This window comes from Sinocyclocheilus anshuiensis, unplaced genomic scaffold (assembly GCF_001515605.1).
Source record: "Sinocyclocheilus anshuiensis isolate Anshui unplaced genomic scaffold, SAMN03320099.WGS_v1.1 scaffold770, whole genome shotgun sequence".
Taxonomy (NCBI): Eukaryota; Metazoa; Chordata; class Actinopteri; order Cypriniformes; family Cyprinidae; genus Sinocyclocheilus; species Sinocyclocheilus anshuiensis.
Window position 1 is genome coordinate 126,891 of NW_015544161.1, and position 22,248 is coordinate 149,138.

At 40.1% G+C, this 22,248-nt stretch overlaps 1 protein-coding gene across 1 annotated transcript in view; it reads left to right on the forward strand.

The window, feature by feature from the left end:
* Positions 1 to 21,564, forward strand: part of LOC107695603 (interferon-induced GTP-binding protein Mx2-like) — a 31,136-nt gene extending 9,572 nt beyond the window's left edge. The window contains exons 3-12 of the mRNA XM_016495603.1: positions 7,236 to 7,390; positions 7,468 to 7,606; positions 7,703 to 7,901; positions 8,186 to 8,264; positions 13,854 to 13,976; positions 20,334 to 20,470; positions 20,609 to 20,739; positions 20,835 to 20,911; positions 21,021 to 21,230; positions 21,340 to 21,564. Of these exons, the coding sequence (XP_016351089.1) occupies positions 7,236 to 7,390; positions 7,468 to 7,606; positions 7,703 to 7,901; positions 8,186 to 8,264; positions 13,854 to 13,976; positions 20,334 to 20,470; positions 20,609 to 20,739; positions 20,835 to 20,911; positions 21,021 to 21,230; positions 21,340 to 21,564 (1,475 nt within the window). The remainder of the gene's footprint in view (positions 1 to 7,235; positions 7,391 to 7,467; positions 7,607 to 7,702; positions 7,902 to 8,185; positions 8,265 to 13,853; positions 13,977 to 20,333; positions 20,471 to 20,608; positions 20,740 to 20,834; positions 20,912 to 21,020; positions 21,231 to 21,339) is intronic.
* The last annotated feature ends 684 nt before the right edge of the window (positions 21,565 to 22,248 follow it).

Sequence of the window (22,248 nt, forward strand, 5' to 3'; positions counted from 1 at the left end):
TCCCATGTTTCTCACACGTTTCTCTCCCATTGTCATTTTGGATTCCTTTCTTTCAGAAATTTCTCATGTCTCAATTGTGTCTACTTTAATTTCTCCTAAGAATTTTTAGCAGAAACATCTGAGACACTGTTGAGACTAAAATGAGAAATACACGAGAATTACAACTACAATTACAAAAGTCTCCTGAGGTTAGAAAGAGCAACCACTGAGCAATAAAATATTCCTATAATGGAGTCTTGCTAAAGATTGCAGCAAGACAATAAAGAGATATTCTGTTTCTTCTACAACATTCTCTGTTTTGACTCTTTTTTTCTCAAATATTTCTCAAGTCTCATTTGTGTCTACTTCTATTTCTCCTAAGGAATTTTAGGAGAAACATCTGAAATGCTGTTGATACTAAAATGAGAGATATATGAGAATCTCATCTAAGTCTCCTGAGCTTAGGAAGAACAACTACTGAGCAAAAAAATAAACTTCCTATGGGCAGGCCCCCATAAAGTTGATTTCATTAAAATCTTTCTCCTGGCAGTGTCAAAAGCCAAGCATGTCAGTGAGTTCTATGCACTTTCTGTCAGCCCTGCATGTCTCTCTCCGCTGGGGTATGGTAGACACAAGTGTTAAGTTAAGACCAAACCCAACATTCTTGCACAATGTCCTCACAATGGAACCAGCCCATTGACTTATCAGAATACATTGATAGTAGTGATGATCGACAGTGTCTGCTGTGCCCAGTCAGGGTGTTGAGACAGGGGGTCTCCCACTCTCTAAGCAGTGTCTCTCCCACTGGATGGTAGAAATTATTGAGTTGGCCTACAAGAATGCTGGTCAGACACTGCCTGCACATTCTACAGGCCATTCTGTTAAGGGTGTAGCAACATCATGGGCTGCTCTTAAAGTTCTATTATCAGAATGCAGCCACATGGTCATCTCCCTGCACATTTTCTAATTTTCATAGGGTGAATGTTGCCGCATCCATCAGTTGTTCTGTCCCAGGACTCAGGAGTAAAAGTCATACTGGAACCACTCCTCGTGACATTGCGGGGCAAATGTCACATTTCCGACCTCAGTGCATTGTAGTCAGTCACAACACAAGATGGCGCCATAACTCAGCAAGAACATTTCATGTTCTGCCAATTGTGGCAAAATCATACATTTAAGCAACATTTAGTCTGTCCCAAAATCAGTATATTGTTCAAAACTATCTAATTTCTAATATAACGGTACATTATTCCAGATGTTAGCGTTAGATAGCTTTAACTATCTAATAGTTACTTTGAACAAGTGTGGCCCAAGGGGACTTGTCGACAAGACAACAAGAAGTCAAACAAACAATTTGATTTCCTTCTGTTATTCCCCTTAAAATAAATATTTTATATGTCGACTTCGCCACCTAGGTTCCTATTACCCCAGGAACTCTATAAGCATGACATTTTCTCTAAAGGTTACACAGGTTCGTTATCGGACAAAGGAATGGTCAGAGATGTGAGTTCCCCATAAAACACTTTTATTCAAGCAATAAATTACTAGAAAAACACCAATAAAACACCCGTTCCCTCAAAAAGCATCCTATTCGACACACTTATAGCACTAAAATACATACACAAGAAACTTTTATATCAAAGGAATAAACAGGGAAAAGGAAACAAAATAACAATAAGCTAGGATGCCAACAAAACACACACACACACACACACACACACACACAAAAGACAATTTACAAATGAAAACAACAACAACAACAAAACAATTCAGTACAATGTCCAAAAAAAACTAAACCCACAACTAAGCAGGGCTGAGGGACATCTTCTCCGGCAACCCTGCCAAAAATGCTCAAACCACCAAAAGACTGAACCCCACTCAGTACTCTCACACCCCACCACACCAGTGAGAACAAACAATTTGTCCAAAATGAATGAAACAATCAAAACAAATTCTAGATGAAAATGAGACAGTTGTTCAGAATGATCAAAACAAAACAAACACATAATGAAAGCAACGGGAAAAAAGCAACTGTTCGTAATGATCAGAACAAACCAAACACATTGATAACGAAAACAGTAGGACGAAACAATTGTTCAGAATTATAAGGACAAGCTTAACACATTGGTAGTGTTTTGCTTATACTTTACAGACAGACCCGAACAGTCATCCTTTAGCCGTGTCGACATCTTTATTTCTCTCCTTGACCCCTGCCCCTGGACACACCCCTTTAAAGCACCCATGCATAACAACACATCTCTCCCCTAAAGAGAGAAAAAAAATTATATATATATATAATATATATATATATAATCTCATCAACAGCAACAACAATATTCAAATGCAATATAACTTTGAATCACTATTAACTGATTTTACTACCTATTCCCTTTTTACCATAGAAACTAAACAGTCCCATGTAACCCAACTCAACACTTCACATAACTTCAGTCAGTCTTTCCGGAGGTTTAACGTTTCTTTTTGGTCTTCGTTCATTCACTGTCTCTGGTACTGTCTCTGCAACCTCTCCATTCTCTGGAACCATTGACTCAGAAGTTGCTGCTGTTGTTGTTGGATCCTGTATCTTGGTCTCAGAACTCTGCTTAGGACATAAATCAATTCTGTTCCGTTGCAGTGTTGATCCTCCATCCGTCAAAATCTCATAAGACCTTGGAGCCACTTGTTTTTCCACTTTGCCCTGCTGAGACCACATACCTGTATTGTGGTTCCTTATTTTGACGGTGTCTCCAGGTTTCAAGGCTGTCAGTGGTTTCGCTTTTCTGTCATACGGTCTCTTTTGTTTGATTTTTTTTGTTTCTGTTTAAAGCTTTTCACTTGACTAGTGTGTGGAGTGTCCAGAAGATCCTCTCTAATGGGCAAATTTGTTCGAATTCTTCTACCCATGAGCATCTGAGCTGGGGACAACCCGTTCTCCAGTGGTGCACTTCTGTAGATCATGAGACTTCTATGAAAGTCTTCATTACCAGCATGTGCCTTCCGCATGAGTCCTTTCACTATTTTCACTGCATTATCTGCCAGTCCATTTGATCTGGGGTAATTTGTACTGGATGTACAACCCCATTCCTCGGAAAACTTCTTGAATTCCCTACTAGAAAACTGAGGTCCGTTGTCTGTAAACACTACACAGGGGACACCATGGCGAGCAAACGTGGACTTCATGAAGGCAATGACTGCTTTGCTAGTAGTGGCCACCTCTGGATAATTAGAGTAGTAGTCAGTTACCATAATGTGACTCTTCACATCACAGTCAAATAAATCTGCTCCAACCTTGTAATAAGGTCTACTTGTTACAAGATGTGGAAGAAGAGGCTCTGCCTGCTGTCTGGGCCTGAAGGTTAAACAAAGCTCGCATGCAGCTGTCAACTGCGAAATGTCCAGATTAATCCTGGGCCAGTACATCGCTTCCCTCGCTCTCCTTTTGCACTTTTCTTCTCCGAGGTGCGCTTCATGGATTTTTTTTAGCATTTCTTTCCTTAGGCTCGCCGGGATGACAAATTTACAGCCTTTGAAGATTATGCCATCTACAACTGTAAGCTGTGATCTGCAAGCCCAGTAATCTCTAATTCTAACAGACAGTCTTTTTTTTCTTCCGGCCATCCTTCCTGAATAGCCACCTTCAGTTCTTTCATTGTTTCATTCTTCTCCGTCTCCTGTTTTATCTGGTCAGTCCTGTCCGCAGACACTGGGAGCGAGGCTACAACCATGTCCATGTAAGCTTTGATTTCTGTAGCACAGGTTTCTGTTTCCTCTTGTCTATCTACAGCACGAGACAGTGTGTCTGCTGCGAACATGTACTTGCCCGGTGTGCAGATTAAAATTGCATCATATTTTTGTAGCCTGATGAGCATTCTCTGTATTCTTAGGGGACAATTATTCAGCGACTTGGCCATGATGGGAACCAGTGGTTTATGGTCAGTCTCTACAGTGAATGTTTGTCCGTATACAAATTAATGGAATCTCTCACATGCATATGTAATGGCTAGCAATACTTTCTCTATTTGCGCGTATCTTCTTTCTGTAGCAGATAGCGCTCTGGACGCATAGGCCACTGGCTGCCATACGTCATCATACTGCTGGAGTAACACAGCTCCCACGCCGTACTGTGATGCATCGGCTGAAATTCTTATGCGTCTTTCTGGATCATAGAACTTTAGCACAGGTTCTGCTATCAGAATTTCTTTCAAGGTTTTCCAGCAGGTTTCTTGTTCATGTGACCACATCCATTCGTTTTTTTTGTTCCAGTAGACTACGAAGTGGCGCAGACTGTGCAGAAAGCTGTGGTATGAATTTTGCTAGGTATGTAACCATACCAAGAAAGCGTCTGACATCATCTTTGTTCTGTGGTCTCTCCATATTTTCAAGTGTGGTTGTTTTCTTAGGGTCAGGCTTTATGCCCTCCTCTGAGATGACATCTCCTAGAAAGGTTAGTGATTTCATTCCAAATTCACGTTTCTCTTTGTTGAGCTTCAGATTGACTTTACGAGTCACTTCAAGTACCTCTCGAAGTCTGGTGTCGTGCTCCTCTTTGGTTGCGCCATAGACTATGATGTCGTCCATCATTGTTTCCACGCCTTTTATGTGTTCGTAAATCATTCTGATGGTTTTGTGATATACCTCTGGAGCTGAAAGTATGCCATATGGTAACCTCAGAAACCTGTATCTGCCCTCAGGGGTGTTGAAGGTGCAGAGTCTTGATGATGCCTCGTCCAGCTTCATCTGCCAGAATCCTGTAGAAGCGTCCAACTTGCTGAACCATTTTGCCCCTGCAAACTGTGACATGATTTCCTCTCGAGTGGGTAACTTAAAGTGCTCTCTCTTGATGGCCTTATTTAGATCTCTTGGATCCAGACAGATTCGGAGCTGGCCGTTTTTCTTTTCCACTATATGCAATGAGCTCACCCAATCCATGGGCTCTTCAGTTTTTGCTATCACTCCCAATTTTTCCATGCGAAGTAGTTCTTCTTTAAGCTTTCCTCTTAAAGCAAAGGGAACCTTTCGACATGCATGAATGACTGGTGCCACTTGGTGGTCAATGTGAATTTTATGTTCCCCTGGGAGGCATCCCAGCCCCTCAAAAATGTCTCTAAATTCATTAAGGAGTGTCTCATTGCTTGTGTCCTTATGCACATTAGCCACGAAGACTTTCTTTACTAAGTCCAATCGCACACATGTTTTTAAGCCTAAAATTGTCTGTACATCTTTGTTTACAACCAGCATCTGAATTCTGTGGTGCTTCCCTTTGTATAGGACGTTTGCTATGCAGCTGCCTTTCACTGGCACCTCTTCTCCTGTATAGTCTGTGACTTTTATCTTGACTGTGTTTATTTTTGGCTTCTGTCTGAGAGTTTTATATTCTTTCTCTGATATGAGATTGACTTGGGCACCTGTGTCCAGTTTAAACGGCACAATTGTACCACTAACTGTTAATGGTGCAATCCATTCATCTTTGCTATTGCTGCATACTTTTACTGAATCCACAAAAAATGACTGTGTTTTCTTCCACAATGTGTACTTTAGTTCCAGTATTTTTTGTTTTGCAGCATTTTACGTAGTGATTGCATTTGCCACACTTATTGCAAGTTTTTCCGAATGCTGGACACATCCTGGGTTCGTGGGGACTGCCGCACTTTCCACATGCATATTTATTCGAATCTGTTCGGATCTTTCCTTGTTTACATTTACTTTGCGGTGGCTTTATGTTTTTGAGAGCGTGCACTGTTCTGTCTTGTTTGTTTAATTCATTTGCTTGTGCGCGAGTAGTCTCTGCCGCTCTGCATATGCTTACTGCTTTCTCTAGCGTAAGATCTTGCTCTCGCAGCAGTCTCTCTCGTACTGAATTGTCTGAAATGCCACATACTATTTTATCCCTTATCAGAGATTCGCGCAAGTCACCAAAGTCACAGGTTTTACTGATAGTATGAAGCTCCGGTAAAAAATACTGATCAAAACTTTCGCCCCCTTTTTGGTCGCAAGAGAAGAATTTGTACCTTTCATACGTGATGTTCTGTTTCAGCACAAAGTACTCTTCAAATCGGGCCATGATGTTTTGCAATTTAAACTCATCCTCTGGTATCTGGAAGCTGTTGTAAATGTCAAGTGCATCCTCGCCGATGACATGTAGCAATATAGATGCTTTTCTTTTTTCGTCATCGCCACCTACCCCGCTTGCATCCAAGTAGATGGTGAAACGTTGCTTCAATCTCTTCCAATTTTCTGCTAAATTTCCTGTCAGCTGCATACCAGACGGGGTTTGAACTTATCCATTTCTGCGTTTTCTTTTCTTCCTCGAAGCACACTTGCTTTCGCTGTTTTGTCGCTTGTTACTCCTGTTTTTAATTTCTCTCTGATTTCTCAGTTTTCTCTCTTGCACGTTTGGGCTTAATATATCTTCTCTCGCCTCTTTAGACTTTCTTTTTAGTCAATATTTACGAGAGAACCACTTCTGCCACCATGTTTTGCTTATACTTTACAGACAGACCCGAACACAGTCATCCTTTAGCCGTGTCGACATCTTTATTTCTCTCCTTGACCTCTGCCCCTGGACACACCCCTTTAAAGCATCCATGCATAACAACACAGGTAGTGGAAACAATAGGAAGAAGCAGTTGTTCCAGATTATCAGAACGAGCCAAACACATTAATGATGAAAGCAACAGGGCGAAACAACAGCGCTGCCCAGACCACTGCGGACACAGCCGGTCACGTTAAATTCACAATATACACATGCTCCGCTGGATCAAGAGAGGGACAATTCAAGGCAGGTTTTGCTAAAAAAGTTCAAACTCAGAGCAGCAAGCTCATTGGCTGCAGATGCAACATGAACCAAACTGTTTGTGCCAAGTAGTTAACGCTGTGAATATCATCAGTTTGTGTTAAGGACCCATCAGCCTTCACCATCTAGAGTTTCATGACAGAACTTGGCATTTATTTGCAGGTTTTCAACCTAAAAAAGTCATACAATGTCTCTTTTGCAAATTTTTTTCACCACATTAAGACACATTGTTATACAGAAGAATTCTCGAATGCATTCAGTATTTTTCTTTTTATAAAATAAGATATTTTCACCTAATATCCGATTGTGGAGTTTAATGTGTTTATGAAGTTAAGTGATACTTAAACTATCATACTAAACATGTTTGAATTGCTTACTGCTCAGCTGAGCATGTATGTATAAACTTGACCAAAGCATTCAGGTTGAGTAACACAGTTAATTATGTGGTGTGTGTGTTTTACAGCCCAGAATGAGCTGGCAGGAAAAGGGGTAGGAATACGTGATGACCTCATCACATTAGAGATCATGTCACCAGATGTGTGTGACCTCACACTGATTGATCTACCTGGAATTGCCCGAGTCCCAGTAAATGGACAACCACAAGATATTGGAAACCAGGCAGGTTGTATAATATGATTTTGCATGCCACATTCAGTACCATACTTATCGAGTTTTAAAATGGTCATATTTTGTAGATAAAACGTCTGATCAGGAAATATATTGAGAAGCAAGAGACTATAAACATGGTAGTGTGCCCATGCAACACTGACATTGCAACAACAGAAGCATTAAAAATAGCTCAAGAAGTAGATCCTGATGGCAAAAGAACTATTGGTAATGTAGCACATAATCCACAACACCTAATATGTTAATGAGCACCTGTGTCATCAAATTTCCATTTTACAAAATAACTATTTTTCTTTCTCACAGCCATTTTGACCAAGCCAGACCTCATAGATAGAGGAACAGAAACGAGAATTCTGGACATTGTCCACAACAAAGTGATTCCTCTTCGCAAAGGTTACATCATGGTGAAGTGTAGAGGACAACAGCAGATTGATGATAACATTTCTCTAGAGGAGGCAGCACAAATGGAGAGCGATTTCTTCAGAACCCATGAACATTTCAGGTTATAACATCAAAAGAATTTAATATAACTTTGTGTTTCCTAAAATATGTGTCATTAAGACTTGATTTGTCATGTTTCAATCAGGTTGCTTTGTTTTCCCATTCCAACAGTTTTCTATCATGGTAGTAAACTGAAGTTACAAAAATATGCGCCTCATTTTGGCCATGAGAAATTTGTGCCTACACAAATGGCATCCTTAAAAATGACTTTAATTAGGTTTTTTAATAATGTTCACTATGGCCAAAGCACAGTTTTGGTTTTATAAAATATCTGGTTATCTACAGATGTCTCTTGGAAGAGGAAAAAGCAACTATTAAAAGTCTTGCTGTCAAACTGTCTCAGCATCTGGTCGGTCACATCAAAGTAAGTTTCTAAATGTCTTACTCTAAAGGCCTATTCATATTATTTATTTTATTTATTCTTTATTTTACCAGAAATTATCCAATTGAGATATAAATCTCTTCTACCAGGAAGTCCTGGACAAAATGGCAGCACAGAAAGTTTCACATAAACAGATTACAAATACATTAAGCCAAAAATATATTAAAGAATAAACTCTTATCCAACATCATATAAAAAAAAATGACGTAAAACATTCACATGTTTCCTTTAGGTAGGATTTCAAAAGGTTTCTAAAAATATTTAAAGATAAAAGTGCTTCTAACATCATAAGACTCTGCATTTCATTCCATAACCTAGGACCATCCAGTTCACCTCCGTGCTGACCAGCAATGCTCCTGTCTTATGGGCAGAAATCGCAGTCCTGCTGGCAAAGGACGTGATAGAGCTGGTCCCTCCAGCCGATATGAGGTTGGGGTTTTACAGCACTTAGTTCAATGTACCCAAGAAAGGTGGTGGGTTACGACTAATCTTGGACCTGCGAGTTCTGAACTGGCCCTTCACAAGCTACCATTCAAAATGTTGACGCAGAAACGCATTTTCGAATGCATCCGTCCCCAAGATTGGTTTACAGCGATCGACCTGAAGGACACGTACTTTCATGTCTCGATTCTCCTTCGGCACAGGCCGTTTCTCCGCTTTGCGTTCGAGGGACGGGCATATCAGTACAAAGTCCTCCCCTTTGGGCTGTCCCTGTCACCCCACGTCTTCACGAAGGTTGCGAAGGCGACCCTTGTTCCTTTGAGAGAACACGGCGTACGCAATGACTGGCTCATTCTGGCACAGTCACAGGATCAGTTGTGCGAACACAGGGACATGGTGCTCAGTCACCTCAGCCAGTTGGGACTTCGCGTCAACTGGGAAAAGAGCAAACACTTGCCGGTGCAGAGGATCTCTTTTCTTGGTATGGAGTTGGACTCGGTCAACCTGACAGCACGCCTCACAGCGGAACGTGTTCGGTCAATGCTGAACTGCTTGAATTTTCTCAAGGGCAGGACAGCGGCCCCACTGAAACTATTTCAGAGGCTCCTAGGGCATATGGCATCCGCAGCTGCAGTAACAATGCTCGGACTGCTTCATATGAGGCCGCTTCAGCACTGGCTTCATGGCTGAGTCCCGAGATGGGCGTGGCAACATGGCACGCACCGAGTGATGATCACTCCGGCCTGTCGCCAAGCTTTCAGCCCGTGGTCGGACCCTGCATTTTTACGGGCAGGAATTCCCCTGGTACAGGTGTCCAGGCATGCTGTTGTGTTCAGGGATGCCTCCACCACAGGCTGGGGTGCCACGTACAACGGGCATGCAGCATCGGGTATTTGGACGGGTCCCCATCTGCATTGGCATATCAGTTGCCTCGAGTTGCTTGCAGTACGTCTTTCGCTGGGCCACTTCAAAACGCTGCTACGAGGCAAGCATGTGCTGGTCCGTACAGACGACACTGCGACCATACATAAACCATCAAGGTGGTCTACGCTTCCGTCGTACATCGCAACTCGCCCGCCATCTCCTCCTATGGAGTCAGAAGCATCTGAGGTCACTTCGTGCCATTTACATTCCGGGCCTGCTCAATCGTGGAGCCGACGAGCTCTCACGTCAGCCTGCGCTTCCGGGAGAATGGAGACTCCATCCCCAGGCAGTCCAGCTGATATGGAGACACTTCGCAGCCGCACAGGTAGACCTGTTTGCCTCTCCAGACACGTCCCATTGCCAGCTGTTCTATTCCCTCTGCATGGATGCACTGGCGCACAGCTGACCCCGGGGCCAGGGAGGTCAGGGAGGACGAGGAGCAGGTCCTGCTAGTTGCGCCTTACTGGCCCAACCGAACCTGGTTCTCAGAACTGATGCTCCTCACGACAGCCCCTCCCTGGCACATTCCTCTGAGGAAAGACCTACTTTCTCAGAGACAGGGCACCCTCTGGCACCCGCGTCCAGATCTTTGGAACCTCCACGTGTGGTCTCTAGATGGGATGCGGAGGTCCTAGGTGATCTACTCCAGGCGGTGGTAGACACCATCACTTCGGCAAGAGCACTCTCTACGAGGTGTGCCTATACCTTGAAGTGGAACCTGTTCGTTGAATGGTGCTCTTCTCACCGGGAAGACCCCTGGAGATGCCCGATCAGAGCTGTGCTTTCCTTCCTCCAGGATGGGTTGGAGCGAAGGCTGTCTCCCTCCACCCTAAAAGTGTATGTTGCCGCGATTGCCACACATCACGATCCTGTAGATGGTGAATCTCTGGGAAAGCACGACCTGATCATCAGGTTCCTGAGGGGCGCGAGGAGACTGAATCCTCCTCGCCCTAACCCCGTACCCTCTTGGATTCTCCATCTGGTGCTTACGGCATTACAGAGGGCCCCTTTTGAGCCATTGCAGTCAGCAGAGCTGAGAACTCTGTCAATAAAGACAGTTCTCTTAACTGCGCTGGCTTCCATCAAGAGGGTAGGGGACCTGCATTCGGCCTGCACCTGGAATTTGGGCCGGCCGACTCTCACGTTATCCTGAGACCCCGGCCCGGATATGTGCCCAAGGTTCCCACCACGCCTTTCAGGGATCAAGTGGTGAACCTGCAAGCGCTGCCCTCGGAGGAGTCAGACCCTGCCTTAGCTTTGCTCTGTCCCGTTCGTGCTTTACGCCTATACATGGACCGAACGCAGAGCTTTAGGACCTCAGAGCAGCTCTTCGTCTGTCACAGAAGCCAGCAGAATGGAAAGGCTGTCTCCAAGCAAAGGTTGGCCCACTGGATAGTGGATGCCATCATCATGGCGTATCAAACCAAAGATGTGCCGTGCCCCCTTGGGTTGAGAGCACAGTCGACAAGGAGTGTTGCTTCTTCTTGGGAATTGGCGCACGGCGCCTCGCTGACAGAAATATGTAGTGCTGCGGGCTGGGTGACACCAAACACGTTTGCTAGATTTTATACCTTTCGTGTAGAGCCAGTGTCTTCTCGTGTACTCGCCCCGAGTAGCCAGTAAAACACAGAGAGATTGCTCAGTGTCTCGCTTGCTGCGCCTTCCCTTCCACAGATCAGACATGTGCGCTTATTCTGCTCCACAGTTCAATTCCCCACAGGTGAACCCTGTTGAATTCCTCCATCGCCTTCGGTAGCTGGACATGGCAGAGCGTCCGGTGCTAGGCCTAACACTTGTAAGTACACCTGTTGGTTAACCCCTGTGCTAGGCTAGGTGCCCATATTTAGTGATCCCCACGGTGATCCCATGTGTGTATTCTTCCACGGTACGGCTCCCCTCTTGGTGAGCCTGTGTCTTTCCCTTGGCAGAGTCCACTCTACCGTCCTGCCGGTGTTGTCTCCCTCCTAACTGGGCCGGAGCCACCTTAAAGACATTCCATATGTTGTACTGCCCTTAATGCCCAGTCCATATGTGTAATCTCCACATGATACCTCCCTGCGGGCGGGATGTGGATTCCTCAGCATCCCTATGAAAGGCACGCAGTAATAGACTCTCTCCATGTAAGCCCTGTCCTATCTTCCGCCCCAGTAGCCGCGGTGGGATCAGGTGGCTTACTAGGGGCGCTGGAAGGGTCAGCAATGGTGGCGCTTTGTTAAAGATCTCAATTCGTCGGTACGTTCCGATGTGACATCGAACATGACCGACTGAAAGGGAATGTCTCAGTTACGTATGTAACCCCCATTCCCTGAGGGAGGGAATGGAGATGTCACGTCCTGTCGCCACACTTGCTGTACCAAGTGTACTTTTTGTTCGACGACTCAGCGAAAACCTGAATGTGCATTGCACCCGCTTCCGCATTTATACCCGCGCTGCGGAGCGGAGCGCAAGATGCAAATCTCGCACGCCAATATGCATTGGCTCGTTTAGTTACACTTGAAGATGATAGGGCTCTCAGGCGAGATCCCAATACATTGGTACGTTCCGACGTGACGTCTCCGTTCCCTCCCTCAGGGAGCGGGGGTTACATACGTAACAGAGATGTTTTACCAAACTCAGACTATGCTCTAGGAACAATTAAGTGTAATTTAGAAGAAATTCTAGTCCTATAATTACAAGTATAATATGATAAGAGATTACAAATACAAGTTGGCAATTTGCCTAATAATGCCTTGGCAATAAACAGCAGAATATGCATTATTCACCTTTGGTACGGGGAGGACCAACCAGCCAATTTGTACAAAGTACAATGATAAGTACGTGAAGATGCATTCGTCACAAATAATATTGCAGCATGATACAGTCCAGCTTCTTCAGTAAGGATAGGTTTGCATGCATATAAAGCACAACACCATAGTCCAACACAGAGGAAACAACTTTGGATAATTCTCTCTTTTTTTTTTGCTTCAGAAGAAAAGCATTCCTTTATACGAAAGAGAAAACCCAATTTAGGTCTTAGCTTTTTAAAAAGATTTTCAATATGTATATTAAAACCCAGCCTTTCATCAAGCCATATGCCCAAGTATTTATAGCAATTTACCCTTTCTATAATCCAGCCCCCTTCCAAGGTTAAAATAGGTGGAACAGTTATTTTAGTGCAACAATGGTTAAAGACTATATATTTAGTTTTTTTAGTATTTAAAAACTATTTCAAATTTAACAGTGAAAATTGTAATGACCGAAAACTGTCTTGTAACAGCTCTATGGCTTGATTCATGGACTGTGCAACTGTGTAGATAATTGTGTCATCAGCATACAAATGTATTTTAGCTGGGGTTATCTCTTTATCTAAGTCATTTATATGAACTGAAAATAAAACTGGTGCTAAAATAGATCCCTGTGGGATGCCTTTATTTATTTTTAATTCTGTGGAAGTGACATTTTCAACGGAGACACTGCATTCTTTCTGTCAGATAATTATTGAACCAATTTAAACTCATTTTACTAAAACCTAAGCAACTGAGTCTCTGCAATAAGATTTTGTGATCTACAGAATTAAATGCTTTAGAAAGATCAACACATAGTGCTGCACAGTGCTGATTTTTATCTAAACATATAATATCATTTGTGATCAGCATAGCTGCTGTTACAGTACTATGACCTGACCGGAAACCTGATTGAAATTCATTTAAAATATTATTTTCTGTTAAAAACCATTTTACTTGGTCATTTACAAAAGATTAAAAAACTTTTGCCATCACTGATAGCCTTGAGATAGGTCTGTAATTTTCTAATTCAGAGGGATCACCCCATTTAACAAAGGGAAAACCATGGCTGATTTACATGCATGTGGGATTACATTTTAAGTTAAACTTAAAGCAAAAATAGCAGTGATTGGTTCCGCTATATAATCTGATGCAATTAAAAAAAAATAAAAAATACGGTTCTATATTTTCAGGCCCTACTGATTTTTTGCAATCTAAATTTGATAGCGCTTTGTGAACTTGTGCAACTAGAATAAGAGTAAAAGTAAAAAGCTGAGTAGGATGAGGTGTCAGCTTCAACATTCCCTTTTATTTTATATACTCTTAAATATAATTTTTTCACTACATCTATTGAGTGTATTTAACATGCGCATTCCATATGCATTGCATGAAAAATAGAAAAAGTGTTGTGGACCAAATTTTGTGTGTGTGTGTGTGTTGTCAGAAATCACTGCCACAGCTTAACGAACAGATAAAAAAGAAGTTGTGGGATCTGAAGAATGAGCTGAAGGAGTGCGAGGCTGGACCACCACAAGACCCTAAGGGAGCCAAACAATTCCTCATTAAAGTAAGAACTTAATCATCTGAAGCCATCACATCTTCCTGCTTTCTGATAGTTTGATGCTGAGTTCATGGAGCGCGTACACATGAAAGTGTGCCATGAGTAGAAAAGAGATCTCATGCCTTGAAACACTGATAAACTGCGATTCAGTTCTTGTGAGTCAGCGCGATTTATTCTCTTCTGCTAAAAATGAACAGATTGAAAATATGAAGAATTTAATTGAATTTACAAAGCAAGAAGAAAACATCTTGCTATATCAGTGTAAATGAAAATTGTGTGTAGTTTAGTCGATAATATACTGTATATATGTATACAGGGACTTGACCATGTAAAAGTCGCATGTAGTCATTTTTAAAGCTTTATTGTTTGATTCTAATTACATATTATTTATATATATTCATATTCATTAAAAGTAAATGCTTAATTATAATTGATAAACAAAAATTGCTCATGTGTAAAGGATTAACAGTATAATAACTATATAAATCATAAAAAAAATTCTGATAAATAATCAGTGCTAAAAGCCAGAAGATTGTCTTAAAAAAGTGGACAGGAACAGAATTGGATTCTGTAGCCTTTTGAGACTGTACTCTGGTGTATCTCGAGTAGTCAGCTCAGTGCCCTGAAACACATGACCAGCAAGGAACAACCAAATTAGCTCCACTAATAAGCTGCTCAGAAAATGCAAGCCTCCCAGTGCTGCAACATCTCTGGGGCAGACCTGAACTTGCTGGAAACTGCTGCGCCCCATCATTAAAAAAACAGATATTTGAAAGACTGGCCCATTTCACATTTGACAGGAATCAAAAATAAATAATTAAACACCGCACAGTCTGTCAGCTATTTAGAACAGTTATGACAACAACATCTTTTCTAAATTATGTGCTTTGTATTACAGAAAATTTACTAACAAAACATGCAGCCTTGGAGGATGTTAAGTAGTTTGTAAGGCATCTTGTATGCTAATGACATACTAATAGTAGATAGACTAATAGAGATAGTATGTTAAAAGCACATTTTAGTTCATATTCATTGTCTCAAAATAGCACAGTTGTATAACATATCTTTGAGTTTTTACAAATTTTACAAAAACACAACTCAACCTCTCAGAACCTTCTCCAGGCAGGATAAAAAATTAAAAAAAACATTATCTCAACCAGTCCTCATAAACATTCTTACATTCATAACTTCACACATCTAGAGCTTCTTCAATATCCCCATTTTTAACAAAGTCCAAAAACACCTCCCAAATATCAAAAAATTCTGAGGATTTCTTCTTTATTACATACGTAAGCTTTTCAAGAGCCAAACAAGATATTAAGTTTTTCGGCCATAGTCCAAGGGAAGGGCAATTGGTGTTGTTTCCAACAAAGGGCAATAGAATGTCTTGCTTGTAATAGACACAAGTCTACAAGCTTTCTTTCTTTCTTTTCTTTTCTTTTTATTTATTTAGTCATTTATTAGACGCTTTTATCCAAAGCGACTTACAAATGAGGACAACAGAAGCAATCAATTGTAGTATTAAAACAACTAAAAAACAGATCCAAAACTAAAAGCTAAAACTTTATAAATACTACCTATACACATTTTAAAAATAAAGATATTAAATAAAAATGACAAATGCATACAACAAAATTACAAAACTGATCATTTAAATGAAAAACAAAAAATAAAGCTAAAAACAATTCAAAATATTAAAGAACAAAAGGTAAAAACTACATATATGTGTATGTACAACCACACACACATACATATATATATATATATATATATATACATACACATTTATAAATTCAATATATATATTATTTCATTTCCATTTAGTTTGTTGAAGTATTAAAATAACTCAAATTAAATAAAACTAAAACTTAATAAAAGACCTATACAGACATAATAAAGTCAGACATAATTGAATTAAAATTAAAATAAATAACAAATAAAAATAATACTTCTTTAGTAGACAAAGAGCAATTGACTGCATAAGTACTAAATACACACAATACAGGACATAAAGGAATTGAAGACGAAGTAAATTGAGAAACATATTGAATTACCCCACCCCAAAACTTCTGCACCTCCTCACATTTCCACACACAATGAAAAAATGTACCTTGAAGCTTGTTGCATTTAAAACATAGATCAGGAATGATTGGATTAAATTTATTTAATCTTACAGGAGTTATACAAGTTCTCATTACCCAGTTATATTTTAAGAGTCTCAACCGAGTGTTCATAGTTTGTGTTTGTGCATTTAAACAAATTGCTTTCCAGTCATCCAATGGAATGTTCATATTTATATCTTTTATCCATGCTTGTCTTTTATTTTCAGAACTTTCTTTATGATTTTCTCTTAGTATGTTATATAACTGGGTAATCCATCCTTTGCTGTAGCATTCTTGTGATGTGAGCATTTCCAATATTGACATTGGGGGGAGTTGCACAGAATTCTTTAAACGTGAAAAAATAAAACTTCTGAGTTGAAGATACTTAAAAAAGTGTTTCTGTGGTATGTTAAACTTTGTTACAAGATATTCAAATGGCATTAACATATTATCTTCGTATAAATCCATCACTCTAACCATGCCTTTATTCATCCAAACTTTAAATCCCACATAATTTTTGGCTGGGCTGAAATGATGATTACCCAAAATAGGAGAAAAGCAGGAAAGCAATGGGAGGTCTCCAAGATATTTATGGGCTTCATACCAGATGACAATAGTGTTTTTGACAAATGGATTATCTGTCCCTTTTTTTTTAGATCTTTAAGGGGTGCTGAATATAAAAAACTGTCAAGCGACAAGCCTTTTGCAGCTAACTTTTCAATCTGTAACCATGGCAAATCAGCTTCACTAGAGAACCAGAACATTGCAGCCCTCAATTGAGCAGCCCAGTAATACCATAGTAAATATGGTTGTTGTAGCCCTCCCCTTTCATAGGGCAGGTATAGTAAAGAGAGTCTCAGTCTTGGCTTCCTGTTACTCCAAATAAAATTACAGACAAGCTTTCTTATTCTTGGAAAAAATGTAAGAGGAGGGGGAAGCGGTATTGACTGAAAAATATATCGAAATTTTGGTAATATGTTCATCTTAACCACGTTTATTCTTTCCATTAAAGAAAGAGGCAGTGTCATCCATCTAGTCGTCTCTTCAGATACTTCAGCTAACACAGGTTCATAATTAGCTGAACTAAGGCAGCTTATTTTAGGGATTATTTTAATTCCTAGATAAATAAAACCATTTTGAGCATTTACAAATGGGTGAATCACCTTTGGATTTAATCTCTCTTGTTCATTAAGAAACATAATTGATGACTTATCTTTATTTCCTTTATATCCAGAAAAATTGCCAAACATGCCAATAAGCTTTAAGAGGGATGGGATAGATTTTTCAAGCTCTGATAGAAATATGATGGTATCATCAGCATATAGAGCAATATGATGTTCTAGAGCTTCTGTATAAACACCACAAATGGTATAGGGCTTATTGCTATGGCCAGTGGCTCTATAGCTAGTACAAAGAGTAAGGGCGAAAGAGGTGAACCTAGCCTAGAACCATGGCTAAATTTAAATGGCGGCGAGATTAGATTGTTAGTGAGTACTTCTGCAGAAGAATCAATTAAAAGAATTTCCATCCATCTACGGAAATAGTCACAAATAGTCACAATCCAAATCGTGCAAGCACCTCCATTAAGTATGGCCACTCAAGTCTGTCGAATGCATTTTCGGCATTGAGTGACAGAATGCCCGTATCAGGGGCTCCAGCTCCTGCATGCACTATGTTACCCGCCTAACATTATGGAATGCCTGCCGAGTTTTGAGCCATTTTGAGCCATTTCTTAAACTGTTTTTTTTTTTTTTTTGTCCCGAGAGGCTATCAGTATGAAAATTTTTCAAAAAATGTTGGGTTATCATCATTTGGGCCATTAATATTATTTAGATTAATAACTTTACTCATATAAGTTCCCTGTACTATCAAATATCTACTGGTCTTGTCTGTAATACTCTTATTTACTACGAAGGGTACGGACTTATAGATCAACAACATAACCCCTCTGGAATGGGAGGAAAAACATGAAGCCAAGACCTGGCCTGGCCATCTTTGTACCTTCAGTATCTCCTCTTTGAGTGGATGAGTGTTCTGTAAAAATATTATAGAAGATTCCAGTTGTTTAATCCTTGTCATAACTTGTTTAAGCTTAACCATTGTAATCATCCCTCTTACATTCCAAGAGGTGAATTTAAGTTTAACTTGTGAGATTTTCTTTAACTTAAAGGTCCTATGACATGCTGCTTTTTGGATGCTTTTATATAGGCCTAAGTGGTCCCTAGTACTGTATCTGAAGTCTCTTTCCCGAAATTCAGCCTTGGTGCAGAATTTCAGCCGATTGCAGAGCATTATAACCACACATAATTAACAAATAATATTTTGATGCGGAAGTTAACCAAAAGGTCTGCTCTACTCAGGATTTTAAAAAACAAAACCAAACTAATAACTAAAAAACCTGTCTTGAAAAAAAAAAACACATTCACCTATCACCATGGGATACAGTTATGTCCCAACACTGATCCAATGTCAACAAGGGAGCAGTTAAACAAACAAAGCGATTAGCTAAATAATATTTTTTTTTAAAACAACAACTGGATTTATGTGAAACTCCTGGCATCAATCTACGGTTATACGGACATTCACCACCAAAATACTCTCAAATTATAGTTAAACTCTTCAAGGAAAAGAGTCGTATAGTGTGTCTGATTTCCTTACTTGCCATTGTAGAAACTACTGTCATTACGTAACTTACATAGCAATGAGAGTAGCCGTACTATACCCAGCTAAGATCAAGAAATCCGAACAGTAAAAGTGAGAAGCAGTCATTTCTAGCTGGGTGTCCATAACTACGGAAATCTGACAGACTTCCCTGTTGTACCTCTACGCTTCCTCTGCCCGCATCACTCGGACTTTATCTTGAAAGTTCAGAAACTTAATGATTAGCACTCTTGGAGATGATCTAATGGATTGTGGTCTACCTGGGAGCCTGTGCACTCTCTTTATACTGGGCGGAGTTGTTTCGGGACCCAGCGATTCGAACAGCCACTTTTCCAGGAAGGAGGTTTGATCTCCGCGAACGGTTTTAAAGATCGTCAAGCTTGCGTGTGAGGAAAGCTGTGTTTAACTGTTTCTTCCAGCTAGCTCTTTTTCTGAATTAACCGAATCTTCTACGTTGCTAATGCACTCTTCGGCCATATCCATGCGCCCAGAGAAATCTCTTACATCCTTTTTAACATCTTGTATCGCCGTTAGAACACCATCAATCTTTGTGGCAAAATCACTTCTCATTAGGTCCAGTTTTTGAATCATGTCCATATTCAAGCAAGCGTTGGCATTTATTGTTTCAACTATTGTTTCTATTGTCTCACCCTGAGAGGCGCTGCATACGGTATCTGATGAGCTAGCTACACTACTAGCATCCCACTCGTCATCATGTACCATGACTGGAGAAGAGCTCGATTTAGGCTTAACTTTGCCTTTTTTCGACGGCATCCTAATCCTTAGTTTACAAGGAAGAGTTAATGAAGCAGATTAATGTTGTGTCGGTGAATAAAGAGAATGATATTCAGGATTTTAAACGAATAACGCCAGGAGCTCACAGAAAAACCTGCACTTAGTTCAGAGTCATAACCACGGCCCAAAAATAGCACAGTTGAGTACACTTAGATGTTCTTAAGATTCTTATATTGAGTACAAAATTAGTGCGTGAAAATAGAGCACTTTAAGTACATTGTGGAAGTGTACTAAGTGTACTGAAATAAAGTGTATTTTAGTGCACTTTTTTTCTCCTGGGTAGCCTTCTAGCCTTCAGTGCAGTACATTTCATCAATTTCCGATGCTAGGGAGTGCTAATAACTAAATAACTCTGAACTTTTGAACAGTGTTGATATTCTTCACCAATACAGCACAGTATCCACAGAATCTGCTCTTCTATATTTGGTCATTTTCTCCACTTTTCCAAACTGCTTGGACCCTGATGATTGCTGCTCACTATATTTACAGTTTTGTCTTGTTTGTATATTGAAGTTTGTATATTAAACAAAATCCTTTACCATTTTACTAGCTGATATGTATGCGAATTGTAAAGAATTGACAGATTCTGGTTCTTATTCCGATTCCACTGATTGGTTGTAGGTTCTGTTAATTCTGTTTTATCCCCCCCCAGAAGCACACCCCAAATATTGGTCCTAACTATATTTTTTGGTTTGCATGAGAATGTGATAATTTCCATAATTTATTTCACAGTAGCCTATTAATTTTATTATATAATGTAACTTTGAAACAGTTTCATGTAACAATACAATTTCTTTCTCCACAGACCTTAACAAGATTCAATGAAGAAATCAAATCATTATCATTAGGGGAGCAGATTACTGAAGATCATTTGTTTGTCCAACTTCGGGAGAAATTCAGAAAGTGGCATGATCATCTTAACAGTACAAAGACATTCTGTCAGTATATTTTTCAAATTTCTTAGAAAAATTGAATTCACTGTTTTGCTATTCTAAGAATTCTAAGTTCAAATGAAAAAGTCAATTAATTTCAAATCTTGTTTGTTCCCAAACAAGATAATGATTTAATTGCAGAAATAAGTCAGTTAAGTCAGAAATACAGAGGGAGGGAACTGCTCGGCTTCAGCAACTACAGAACGTTTGAGAACGTACTGCAGAGGCATGTGGCCACACATAAAGCACATGCCATTAAATTACTCAACATAATCAAAGGTATCGTCACACATCTTCATGTTCATGTGAGAGTACTGAGTATAAAACCAAAAGAATGTTTGTCTTTTGATGTATGTATTTTTTTTTTTCTGAAGACATCATCTTACAGCAATTCACTGATGTAGTTTATCAGTGTTTCCAGAACTACCCTGCTCTTCAAAACATCACTTTGGTAAATATTCCTTTTAAAAAGTGGCATAGAACTGTACAACAAACTCGCATTGTAAATCAAGTTTAATTAAGTTCTCTTTTCTCTGTACTTCTTCACTTGACTCTAAAAGAATAAAATCGATAACATACAGTCAAGCCAACAAGCCAAGGCAGAGCAGAGGATCTCAGAGCAGTTTGAAATGGAAGGCATGATCTACACTCAAGATCCCATCTACTTGAAGTTCTTGAATGAGATTAGTGACGAGAAATATTCAGAAGATCAGTTACCTGTCCTTGACAAGAAAAGCAAGTACAGTGAAATGCTGCAGGCGTATTCTGAGGTAGGCTATGTCTTTCTAGTTTCCAATAACAATATAATGTTTTGTTCGGGAATAATTTGCAGTGCTTGTGCAGTGTGCAGGTAATTTTTGCAGGTATGTTTTCTTTCAGATTGTTGTGCAGCGGATGTCTGACCAACTCCCCATGATGATCTCCTTTTTCATGCTGAAGGAAACTGCTCAGCTCCTGTCTACGGACATGTTAAGTTTACTAGATGGAGTAAATGTGAGCGAGCTCCTGTTTGAGAATTCTGATGTTGGCAGAAGACGCAAAGACCTACAGACTAGCCTGGACCGTTTGACTGCTGCTCAGGAAGCACTTAGCGATTTTATTTGAGGGATCATCTGACTAGTGGTATTACCTAAAAACGCATGACGTATTCAACAACTTAATCTATGAAACTATCTTCAGCATATGAATAGAAAGCATTATTTAAACTTCCATATTTCACTTTTCCATATTGTTACTATGAGCCTTGAAAATAAGAAAATATCCTTAAGTGTATAATTAGAGGTTATTTAATCTACTGACTAGATGATACTATCTAAAAATATCTAATGTATCTGATAATGATAATCTATAGAATGTAGGGTTGTCACAATACCACAATTTTGACTTTGTTACGAAACATAACTAAAATATCTCGATACTACTACTGATACTACTAAACAGCAGCAGGAATATTAGTCTGCTGTCACTTTAAGAGCTGCACGGACCGAATTTATTGATACACACGTGTTTTTTTTTCTCAGCTGTTTACGTTAATTTCAGTCATAAACCAAGACGGGCATTTTAATGAAACTGTGTGTGTATTTGACCGCTGAAGCGCAGTAACTGCTGAAAGAGATCTGAATCTGCAATCGCATGCTGTCTGCAGGAGGGAGGACTTCCGTGCACGCGCTTAGGGTGTGTGATAGCGCGTGAGTTATTTTTCAAGGTTTATTGCGTTTAAAGGGATAGTTAACCCAAAAATGAAAATTTGATGTTTATCTGCTTACCCCCAGGGCATCCAAGATGTAG